The sequence below is a fragment of the Meriones unguiculatus genome, chromosome 8, assembly GCF_030254825.1.
Source record: "Meriones unguiculatus strain TT.TT164.6M chromosome 8, Bangor_MerUng_6.1, whole genome shotgun sequence".
NCBI classification, from domain to species: Eukaryota; Metazoa; Chordata; class Mammalia; order Rodentia; family Muridae; genus Meriones; species Meriones unguiculatus.
In genome coordinates, this window is record NC_083356.1 from 38,698,999 (window position 1) to 38,711,156 (window position 12,158).

General features: G+C 48.8%; 1 protein-coding gene across 2 annotated transcripts; it reads right to left on the reverse strand.

Annotated features, from left to right (window-relative positions):
- Nucleotides 1-4,344: 4,344 nt before the first annotated feature.
- Myc (MYC proto-oncogene, bHLH transcription factor) lies at nucleotides 4,345-8,793 on the reverse strand. Of its 2 annotated transcripts, none has more exons than XM_021655781.2 (3): nucleotides 8,770-8,793; nucleotides 6,466-7,234; nucleotides 4,345-5,409 (listed from the first exon to the last, which is right to left on the reverse strand). In XM_021655781.2, the coding sequence occupies exons 2-3, from the start codon at nucleotides 7,220-7,222 to the stop codon at nucleotides 4,847-4,849; spliced, it is 1,320 nt and encodes a 439-aa protein (XP_021511456.1). In that variant the 5' UTR covers nucleotides 7,223-7,234; nucleotides 8,770-8,793; the 3' UTR covers nucleotides 4,345-4,846. The 2 variants fall into 2 exon arrangements, with proteins under 2 accessions (XP_021511456.1, XP_021511454.1); XM_021655779.2 differs by having other exon boundaries at nucleotides 6,466-7,237.
- Between the last annotated feature and the right edge of the window lie 3,365 nt (nucleotides 8,794-12,158).

Here is a 12,158-nt window from a genome sequence, read left to right on the forward strand (position 1 = left end):
TGGATCCTTGCTGTACTTCTTGCTGCCTTAGGCACAGTTCAAGTAGCAAAGCATCCTTGTTGGTGTTAGCTCTCCCCTACTCTGGCTTCCCTGCAATCTGCTATTAATACTTTCTCCTTTGGCTTCTTTCTCAAGACTTCCTGGACTCTATCCATCCTTATTCCCTGTTCCCAGGACTTGAACTCTCACCTACTATATAATAAATGACCTGACACTTTTAGTAAAATAACCTATAGTCTCTGGAGCTGTTACTCATCAAAGATCATAGATTGCTTACCTAGGGTATATGAGGTTCCATTCCCTGTGCAGCATATTAAAACAAACATATTTAAAAAAAAAGCAGTAAACTGACTTAGAGCCTCGACATGTGGTGCTTTCCTTGGTCTCTGCCAGTCTACAAATGCTTGGGGCAGGATCTGCCATGCCATATTTATTATTATACTCCTGCCCCTCAACACACACATCTATAGTATAAACACATCATAGGGACTCAAATATTCATGACTGAAAAATTAATCTAAGTAATTGCTGCTTTCACTATTTTCCAATTTTGTGAATGCAGGCAAATCAACAACTCCCAGTCTCAGTTTTGTGTACAAAATGGGCGTTAAAAATAAAAATCAGTGCTTGAAGCCCAGTAGTCAGTCAGGAAAGGCAGACAGCTCTCTGAGTTCTAGGTAAGCCAAAAGGAAAGAAAGAAAGAGAATTTACTTCCTAAGTGTTGCTTCAAGATAAACTGGGCATGGCTTTAATCCTTTAATACCAGCATTTGGAAGTTAGAGGCAGGTACATCACTGAGTTTAAGGTTGGCCTGGTATATACATTGAGCTCCAAGATAGCCAGGACTACACAGAGAAACCCTGTCTCAAGAAACCAAAACCAAAGGGGGTGGGAGGGTGTTGTTTTGGGAATAGAATGAGGTAATGTATGTCAATTTTTTGTTAGTTTTTTGAGACAGGGTTTGTCTATGTGTAGCCTTGGCTCTCCTGGACTTGCTTTGTAGAGGAGTGCACCACCACCACCCTGGCTGTATGTCAGGGTTTTGTTTTGTTTTGTTTTTTTTAGCCTACAGTAAACATTAACGGCTATTATTGTTAGTCCTTAGGTGACTTTGGAGCCAGCAATTTAATATGTCTGTGTATAAACTTCAGTATTGTCACATTCAATGATTGTTCTCCAGCTGAGTTGTTTGTGGGGGTCCTGCAGAAAGCAAATGCATTGTAACATAGCTCTCCCCAAAGCTCCTTTTCCCTAGCCCTACAGACTGCACAGGATAGTTTAGCCTTTAATGAGATGACTGGGTGCTGGGGATTGTGGCTGAGCCCCTAGGCATTGTGGAGTAACAAAGGACATTCCTTTCAGCATCAGAAGATCTACATCCCATTAGCACTTGTTCCCCTCAACCCTGTCTTCCTAAAGAGCTTAGTGTGGACTAATATTGAGTGGAATAAAACTCAAAAGGGAAATCCACTCAGTCATTTAGTCTACTCACACGAGTTTGGCAAAGCTACCATGGGTGATTTCCCTGAAGTGATACTTTGTTGGATTTCTCCGGAAAGAGAGGAATAACAACAACAAAAGTTGCTAAAGCTTTAGTAATGAGTAGGGGCATTTTTTTAGTTTGTTTCACTTATTTTTGTAGTGTTGGGGATCAGGCATGGGTCCTTACACATTCAGGCAAGTGTCTTATCACTGAATTACAACCTCAGTCTAGGCCTCTTTGTTTAAAAATAAGTGCCTGTTCTTGTCCTGTTGACTCTGTTTCCACCTCCATCCTCCTTTGAAACTGACCTAGAATGGTTTATTTAAGTGAAGAGTTTGTTCCCCAAAGATCCCTAGTGATATGTTTCGAGGCATGGTTGATGATCATCTTTTAGCATGTTATAACCTAAGGATTATTTTTTGTTGGGAAGAAATGCTTCAGGGTCCCTTAGCACTCATGCTAAAAAATAATTATTGAGAGTCATAGGTTATTGTAAACAAACCACAAAAAATCCCCTCACTTTTTTTTTGGGGGGGGTTCTCTTTTCCATGCTTAGTGCCAAACTTTGTCTTAAGGACCAGCAGAAGACTCTGCATGGTCAAGCTCTGAATGATCTAAGTACTACTCTAGGCTTGTGAAAACTTTGTTCATCTTAACGTTTGATTGATTGCTTTGTAATGATGATCTCTGAAATTGCTCCCAAATGGTAGCATAACACTTCCTCATTACTCATCCTATCTCTGAACCATACCAAGTCAGGAATCCTCTGCCGGAGCCCTCAATTCCAATGTCCTGGGTAAATGACAGAGAGTAGCTAATTCTTGCATATTCCAGACTGAGTTGAAAGCTCCTCCCCTTTCAAACTCCTCATCCTGGTTGTTATCTACAGATTTGATTGCACAATGCCACAGACCCCTGGGACTCCAGATTGGCTACAAGAACCTTCCTGTATTATGGTCAAGATCAGCCTGACTTTCTGGAAGGAAACTGGCTGATGTCCTGTTTTCAGACCATTCCCTAAAGCTGAGAGGTGCTCTGATAGGCAGCTGGGATACTTCCCTTCCATTCTCATAGCCAAACTCTGAATCCTTAAACTTGTTTCCTGATCATTTGGAACAGGGAGTTGTTTTCCTAACAAGGAACGCTCTCCTATTCCTTGGGCTTGCCTGGACTTAGTGATTCAACCTAATACCTTCCCAGTTCTCAAGTGAGTCACCCCAGGGCTGTACTCCAGCCTAAGGCCACAAAGAGGCAAAGAGGGAACTGTTAAAAAGCACCCCTGCTTTTGTTACTCTTTGAACTACTCGATGTCTGGGGTTTGTGTTTTCCTTTGAGTTTAGGATGACGGGTGTGGCATTTTGAAGCTGAGGGTGGCTCTAAAAGGGCCCAAAAGAAAGATCAAAAACTGAATGTTAAGTGGTTGGATAGATTATCTTAGGGGGTCAAAAAGAGCAATTACTTATTGATTTATGAGGGATGCTGGATTAAATTAGTTCCAAAGACACTCCAGGATGCTAGAGACCTTCTCTGAGACGATGAGGTCACTGACAAGTTTAGGGTACCTTCCTCCTGGTTCATACTGACATGCTCCAGTTTCTGGTTTGGACTGTGGGTTTTCAGAGGCTTATAATTAACAAGCTGCCCATTCAAAAATGCCTGCTCATGGGCTAATGATGAGCATGTGTCATGAGTGTGTGAAAGCGCTTGGGAGGAAGGAGAGTTTGCAATTTCTAAAGTAATGACTCACATGACAAAGCCTAAGGAGGTTTTATTTTATGATCTGAACAGGAGCATTTTCAAACTGGCTTTTCCCCGGGAATAAGCAGGGATCAGATTTTCTTTTCTTTTCTTTTCTTTTTTTTTTTAAATAAAAGGGTAAGGCAGGAGGGATTGTGCTTTTCATAGTAAGCAACAATCAATAACATAACTCCCCCCAAAACCCACCAAAAAAAAAAAAAAAGAGGGGAACGGATGCTGGAGCAGGTCTAGATATCGAAGCATAAGACTCTTCTCTTAAGCCGATGGGTTCTTCTTTCTGGATAGACTAAGTGTTAAGTGGGTTTGAATCCTTTGGATGCACAGATGGGTCATTTCATGTCTGTTTCTACCTGTCCAACACGAGGAAACCATATACCTTTTTTGTCAAAGCTCTTAACAGCAAAGTTCATTCTCATGCTCCCAACCAGCAGCTTTCCCCAGCTGAGGATGCTCAGATGAGCAAAGGCATGGTGGCATGGCTTGTTTCTAAGACAAGATTTTTATTTTTGCTCTGCGTTTTCACACGTTAAGTTCTACAACCCTCTGAACCCTTTAATGTCCATGTTTGGGAAACCAGGTGGAACTTAGCAGTGGTAACATTCTTCCTCTGGTTCTTCTGAGGCATAGGAGACAATTGAGGTGAAGGGATGCCACCTATTAGCAACAGGCTAAGAACAAAAGGTTCCTCCCTCCCTCCCCCACCAGGTCTTTTGCAGGGCAGAGTCCCTGGCTTGAAGTGTCCAGGGTAATAGCTTTGGTTAACTGCAGGAGATTCTGCCATCCTTTCCCTCTCTGTATGTTTAGCTGTTATCTTTAACCTCTTGCTTCTCCTTTCCCTGTGTCTAACCTTCTCACTTGCCTTTTGTCCTTTCCTAACTATCAACCCCAGTTCTTATCACCATCTGCAGGAAGTATCTCTTAGCCTTGGGAACTTAAAGGTCTTGAGGGCCCCAACCCCATTTTCACAAAGAAAACCCCTTGCCTGTCTTCGGATAACTATTCTCATCCTTGCAAACCCACTCTGTGAAAAATGGTTGAATTTTATTAATCTGTAATTGAGAAAATTGGAATTTGAGAGTGAGAGAAAGGAAACAAAACACAACTTAAGAGTTAGCTCAATTATATTTTTTCCAATTATTTTATTTTTTTCTAAAAACAATAGAAAAAAATCAACTTTAAAAATGAAAATGTATTTAAATAAAAAAAATTATGGTTTATAATACATGTCTTAAAATCTTGTATAACTGTTATAAACGTTTTATTAAAGTTATTTACATTTAAGGGTTCTATTTACATTGGAAAACTGGGTAAACTTTAAGATTTCTTTTTTCTTAAAAACAATTAAATACAAATCTGTTAAAGGAAAAGAAAAAAGATGGGAAGCATAAAAAAAAGTTCTTTTATGCCTAAAGTTTGAGGCAGTTAACATTATGGCTGAAGCTTAGAGTCCCAAAGCCCCCAGCCAAGGTTGTGAGGTTAGGCTTTGAGCATGCATTTGAAGTCCAGCGCATCAGTTCTCTCAGAAGGAACCGTTCTCCTTACTCTTCCCTGAGTAAGGAGTGAGCATTCACGAGAGATTCCAGCTCCTCCTCGCCATAGGCCAGTTCATGCACCAGAATTTCGAAGCTGTTCGAGTTTGTGTTTCAACTGTTCTCGCCGCTTCCTCAGTATGTCCTTTTCTGAGGTGAGCTTGTGCTCTTCCGCTTGGATGGACAGGATGTAGGCGGTGGCTTTTTTGAGGATAACTACCTTAGGGGCCTTTTCATTGTTTTCCAACTCAGGGATCTGGTCACGCAGGGCAAAAAAGCTGCGCTTCAGCTCGTTTCTCCTCTGACGTTCCAAGACGTTGTGTGTCCGCCTCTTGTCGTTTTCCTCTGTGTCTGAGGACCTGGGGCTGGTACATTTGCGGTTGTTGCTGATCTGTTTCAGGACCCTGCCACTGTCCAACTTGGCCCTCTTGGCAGCTGGATAGTCCTTCCTCGTGGAGGGCGGTGCTGCGTAATTGTGCTGATGAATGGAGACATGGCACCTCTTGAGGACCAGTGGGCTGTGGGGAGGTTTGCTGTGGCCTCCCGATGGGGATGACCCTGACTCGGACCTCCTGGCAGGGGGCTGCCTCTTTTCCACAGACACCACATCGATTTCCTCCTCATCCTCTTGTTCTTCTTCTGTAAGAAAGGAAATGGAAGATCACTGTTAGCAATGCCTCCTTAAACTCAGACAGTATATAGGATTTGACCAATGCTATGCAAATAATACTAAGTATTAATATGTCTGAAAGGATTCAGATGAAAAGAAGAACCGGATCTAGACACCATCTTCCCTTCTCCTCAGAAAGGCAGAACAGGGTTAGGGCACAGGTGAGAAAATTACCATGTACCAGGATGTGGCACCAATGCCAATTCTTACCTAAGACTTAATGAGGCTTCGGACACACCCAAAGCAAAGCACATTCCCAAGCACCTCCTATTTTTAAGGGACTTTACCAAGAGCCCTTTTAGGTCTTGTGAACTATAGCTGCAAATCACTTGCTATGACTTTAGCAACTCCCCATTTTACTGGAAGGGCAATAATAAAAGTCTTGCGGCTTCGCCAGAAGTCCTGGTAGGAGTGTGTTGGGGGTTGGGGAAGGAAAAACAAACAAACAAACAAACTGGACAGGATTTGCTTTGAAGTGTTTAAAATAGGATGAAAACCGAACCAAAACAACAACAACAAAATGCAGGTCCTCAACTCCTTAGGAACTTTCACTAGTGCCTGGCATTGGCTCAAGGCTGTCCTGATTCTGTCGTTGCTTCTTCTGAGTCTTATCCATTAAATTCAAACATTTTTCCGGAAGTCAAGAGAAGCAGGTAATTCATTCACCCTCCAGAGATCAGCTCTCTTATCCTCATTCACACCCTTCCCAGGGTAATTAAAATGCTTAAGAGAGGTAAAAAGGGAGTGGATTGCGTTGAAAGATAAGCCAGAAGATTTAAAAACCCAAATGAAATTCCTGAGGGGTGGGAAGGCGAGGGGGCGGAGGTGGGGAGGCTGATAACCAGGGAGGTCTGGGGGATGGGGAGGGAGGGATATCTGAATATGGGAATCAAGGGATGAAGAACCCTTAGAGAAGGAAAAGAAAGGGCGAGCCCAGGGGCCAATTGAATTAATGTCAATGAGCAGCGGAGAAAAAGGTCCATCTATCCTCTCCTATCCTGCCTGCTGGAATTAGGGCATCTTACCGGAGTCGCTGCTGGTGGTGGGCGGTGTCTCCTCATGCAGCACTAGGGGCTCAGGGCTGGCCCGTGGGGAGGACTCCGAGGACAGCAGAGAGTCGGAGGAAGGAGAGAAGGCCGTGGAATCGGACGAGGTACAGGACTTAGACGAGCTGCTGTCGTTGAGCGGGTAGGGGAAGACCACCGAGGGGTCGATGCACTCAGACGCGGCAGCGGTGAGGTCCTGCAGGTACAGGCTGGAGGTGGAGCAGACGCTGTGCCCGCGGGCGGGGCTCGGGCTGGCGCTATCTTTGCGCGCAGCCTGGTAGGAAGCCAGCTTCTCCGAGACCAGCTTGGCAGCGGCGGAGAAGCCGCTCCACATACAGTCCTGGATGATGATGTTCTTGATGAAGGTCTCGTCGTCAGGATCGCAGATGAAACTCTGGTTCACCATGTCTCCTCCAAGTAGCTCCGTCACCATCTCCAGCTGATCGGCGGTGGAGAAGTTGCCGCCGCCACCGTCGTCATCCTCCTTTGGGGAGAAGGACGCAGCGACCGTAACGTAGGATGGAGAACAGAGCCCGGAGCGGCGGCTGGGGGACAGAGGCGGGGTGGGCAGCAGCTCGAATTTCTTCCAGATATCCTCACTGGGCGCAGGCGGCTGCAGCTCGCTTTGCTGCTGCTGGTGATAGAAATTCTCTTCTTCGTCGCAGATGAAATAGGGCTGCACAGAGTCGTAGTCGAGGTCATAGTTCCTGTTGGCGAAGCTCACGTTGAGGGGCATCGTCGTGGCTGTCTGCTAGAGAGGGGCACAGCAAGGGAAGCAAGTCCAGAGTTAGCCAGCTCTGGGTGATGCGGAAACCTGGCGCAGCGCGTACCCCAATCCCGAACCACTCCCCTTCCAGCGCGCTGTCCTTCCCAGGGTGTGTATGTGTGCTTGAGGGAGGATGCACTCTTTTTACTCCCTACTATCAGCGACACACGTCGGACTAGCAGCTGCTCTGAGTCCCCGCCTCCTTGGAGCAGGGACTTAGTCCTGCACAGGCCCAGGAATCGCCAACGGCCTTGGCCTCCTTCAGAGACTGAGGGAGGCGACGGTGGGGAATACAGTCTGCCAAAAGGCAAGGCGCAAAGTTTGCGCCACCTGAAGGAGAAAGGAGAGAGGCGCCGCGGCGCTCGGCCCCCTCCCGCGTCCGCTCTCCGCACCGCGGACCCGCTCCGGGTTCTCACTCGCGCCGCCGCTGCGCTTCTACCCAGCCGGCGCCGCCGCCCCTCTCCGCCCTCCTCTCTCTCCACCCTCAGCGCGCCCCCCTTCCTTCCTCGGCCGGCTTTCTTTCCGACTGCTGACTCGGAGGGGCGAGCTCAGTCTCCGGCTGCAACAAGCCTCTCCAAATAAAGGGGAGAGGGTGTCAATTTAGACACCTCCCTTCTACACCCTCACACAGCGACGCCACTGCGCCAGAGACCCCCACAGCGATCCAGCACCCGGCGCGGGGCGTCTTCCCTCTCCCCACCGCGGGGAGCAGCTGTTACGGAACAGCCCGGATCACGACTCACCGCAGTCTTCCTAGCAGTTCAGGGGCGCGGGGATATCTGCGGATCCTAACCGGGAATGTGAGGATTCCCCCTGGCTTCCCCCAAACCAACGAACCGGTCCCATCTCTGCCCCAGTTTTCCCTTCCGCCTCGGCGCTAGCCCAGCACCAGGTCCTGATACCGTGGAGGTCAGGCTTAAATTTTACTATGGTCACTATTTCTAGAGACCAACGGCAACTTCTTGAAAGGGTCAGGGACGAGGTGGAATCGCCGCCGAGGATTGGCGGGTGGGACGCACCTCCGCGTCCGTCCCAAGCTGTCAGAACTGCACTAAGCCGAAATTTAAATGCCCTCCCGGAGACGGGAAAAGTCAGAGGCTACGGAGCCTTCTGGCTCCCGCACGAAAAAGGTAACCCCTTCTCCGAAGACCTCAGGCTAGGAAGGGCTTTCTGGCCACCGCAAAGCGACCCCCGGGTCCGATCCCCCCAAAAGACAGGAATATCAATTAAGGTAGAAAAGGAAGAATGTCGAACACCGGCTGGGATCGGCGTCAACCCGTAGTAACCTCTGGAACCCAGTTTCAAAATTCACCCCGGCTTTTCCTTTGCCCTTTCCTCAGTCATCTTGACAAGTCGCTCTACCCCGACTCAGATCCACTCCAACTCCACCCCGGCTTACACCAACTACTCTGAGAAAAGTGTCAAAAGCACAGGAATGGAAGAAAGACTGCCCTAACCGGCCGCTGCATTCAAGACGCAGAGAAAATACATTAGAAGAGCAGCAGATCTGTCCTTACCGGGTTTTCCACCGCCCTAAGGAAATCCAGCCTTCAGATAGCGCGAGGAGCCCCTTTCAGGGGGAGCCGATCGAGGGCAGAGGCAGAGAGTACTGTCCCCAAATAGACAAAAAATTCCCTCCCCGGTGCCTGGGGAGTCCTGTCCTCGCTCGCAGATTGTAAGTTCCAGTGAAGTGTCCTCCCGCTGCAGTGGGCAAAGTTTCCCAGAGGCGGCGAGGGTTGCGATCGCTGGCGTTGGGGTCAGCCGTAGGGCTGGGGCGGGGGACGGCAGGCTGGGAGGCAAAGCCCCTCTCACTCCTGAGCTGCCTTCCCAGGACTCCCGGAGTGCGGCTGTGCACACTGGGCTCTCCCAACCCGCCCGCTCACTCCCTCTGTCTCTCGCTGGAATTACTACAGCGAGTCAGAAAAAAACGCCCGAAAAGCTTCTTTTATACTGCCACTCAGGATCCCTCCCCTCCGGTCTTTTCCCGCCAAGCGTCGGCTAAGCCCGGCCCTTCTAGAGGCAGGGGGGGCGGGAGGGGGGGAGCTGAGCCGAGCGCTGTGGAGGTGGCAGTGGAGAGCAGCGCGGCCCGGGGGTCCCTGGCCGCGCAGACCCCCGGATTATAAAGGGCTGGTGGGCGGGGAATAGCCAGAGAATCTCTCTTTCTCCCTCCCTCCCTCCCTCCCTCCTTCCCTCCCTCCCTCCCTCTCCCTCGCTCCCCCGCCCTCTGCTTTGGGAACTCGGGAGGGGCGCTAGTGGGGAGCCGGAGAAAGAGGAGGAGTCTCAACCCCGCAGCCCAGTACTCCAGCTCTGGGGTGTAAACAGTAAAAGCGCAGCATGAATTAGCGCGCCCGACCATTTTGCTCTTGTTCGCGTGCAGGTCCTTTCCCTTTTGGTGTTGTTCTTCGGTCGCGGCGCTCGGGTGAACCGGGTTCTTGTCCTGCGTGTTTCAGTCACCGCAGGTGGAACAGCTGCCTGGCTCAGCACAATACACCACGTACTCTGGGCTGGGTCGCGCACGTCCTGGGGGGGTGGGGGGGCAGGTCGGGGAAACAAAATCTAGACAGGGAAGGACGAAAGGATGAGTTCTCCGTGAGCCGGCGCTCAGTGAGCGGAGTGTTAGATTGGGATCGATGACGGACGAGGTCTACTCCGGGAAACTGCGCGGCAACGCACCGCCACGTATACTTGGAGAGCCACTCATGAATAAACATCCACTGCCTCTCCTGGGGAGGGCATAATGCATTTTGCGTTTTGGTTGTACAGCTATGTTGACTGGGTGCATTGGCTCTCCCCAGTCCATTGCCAAAAAGGCAGGCATTCCCCTCTCCTTTCCAGCACCTCCGGCTCAGACTTCCCCGGGTCGGGGTTGGGTGGGAGGTGGCGTTCCCCACACAGACCTCCCTGCGTCTTCCAGAGCCGAGGTACTGCAGGACTGCGGAGGTGGGTGCGTTCTACCCGGATCTTCCCCGTCCAGTCTCTGCCAGTCTACACCCCGGCCACCCCCACTCACTCATCCCCATTCCACAGTCAGCTTTCACAAGAGCCAAATCCTCTTTGCCCCTGTGGAGTCACTTTGCACCAGACTCCGGCTTAGGGGCTGGGGGGAAATCAAGGCGCTAGACCAGAGGATCCGCAGTGGGCTGGGTGTTGGAGAACACCCGGACTTCCCAGAAAGGGGGAGGAGTAGAACTGCCAATCCAGATCTGGGGAGCCGGCAGAGACCCTAGAATAAAGAAAACCGTTAACCCTTTCCTCCCAGAACAAACCCAAGCCTTGTCGTTTATTTCTGGAATAAAAAAAAAATGAAAGTCGGCCCCGATCTGATCAAGGCAATGTTGCGTCTTTGCCTTTGTGTGTGTGTGTGTGTGTGTTGAACTAATTAAAAGCTGACTTTAATTTATACGTTAATTTCCCAGTTTACTATTTTTTCCCCCTGAATACTATGTTGTGCATTCTGTTCAGTCCTCAAACGTACTCACAATTCATTTATACACGATAGCCTAGGTTATTGACCAATGGGAAACGTGAGTCTTTTGCTCTGTGTATAAGTTCTAGATTTATTACATAATGCTTATTCCCTCAGGATTCGCGAATCATAACTATGGCATCAAAACCCACAGCTAATCTTCTCATTCATGACTCTTCACCCCAAGACGTTTTAACAAACCTCTCACTGCTACCCCCTAAAAAAGCAGGAAATATGGTAGCGTGTAGAGTGTACAGAGTGCACACTGTTCAAAGTAGTTATTACCCTTGAGTTTGCAACTTAGGGTTCAGCTGTTCAATGATTGTATCTTCCTCCAGATTGAACTCATTGCACAATTCGGCTTTAAGGATTGCAAAATGACTCCAGCCTCTAGGATTTTGCCTCAAACGCTAAGAGCCACCAATCCCTAGGCTGCGTTTTGCTGCAGAGACTCTTTCCCCGCCCCCTCCCTCGGGAAGAGCCAGCTGTCGGTTCTGAGAAAGTAAAGTAAGTGTGCCCTCTACTGGCCGTAGAGATCACAGCGCTGCGAAGGCAAAGAGGGCGGAGGGCGGATGGGGGCAGGGCATTTTCCTTCAGGGTTTCCAGGTTCTGGGAAGACTCTTTGCTTCGCTGTCTGAGATGAGTTTAGAGCCACCTTTTCATGCCTCTTTCAGACCACAAAGGAGCCAAAGAAAGAAACTACTGGAGGAAAAGGTTGTTCAGACTTGGCTATTCAATTGCAAAGAGATGGCGAAAATTAACCCATCACGACTTTCTGACAGTCACCCAGGGGAGAGCCCTAGTTGTGGGTGGAAAAAGTGAATAATTCACAGGTATATAAGTGAAAAAAAATTAACAAAACCGAGCAGCAGTCGAACTAGCTTTAGTTCCCATGTCTCACCACCTTTGTCATGTTTTAAGCTGAAGTGTCAGAGCAGAACATTGTGTTTTGGGGGGATGGGAAGGGGAGGCAGAAGGCAGGGGGCAAGGCAGGGGTATCAGTTTATTATCTTTTTGTTTGCTTGTTTTTGTTTTTTTCGAGACAGGGTTTCTCTGTGTAGTCTTGGCTCTCCTGGAGCTCACGCTGTAGACCAGGTTGGCCTTAAACTCAGAGATCCATCTGCCTCTGTTGGTGTGTGACACCAACGCCCAGCTATCTCCTTGTATTTGTTATCATTATTTTTTTGTGTGTTTTGAGACAGGATCTCACTATCTTTGCTAGCCCGAAACTCACCCAACTACTACTACTACTACTTCTTCTTCTTCTTCTTCTTCTTCCTCCTCCTCCTCCTCCTCTTCCTCCTCCTCCTCCTCCTCCTTCTCCTCCTCGTAGTAAGCCCTGGCTGTCTTGGAGTCATTTTCTAGACCAGGCTGGTCTCCAGATCACAGAGACCCTCCTGCCTCTGCCTCCTAGGTGCTGGGATTAAAGAAGTGCGCCAT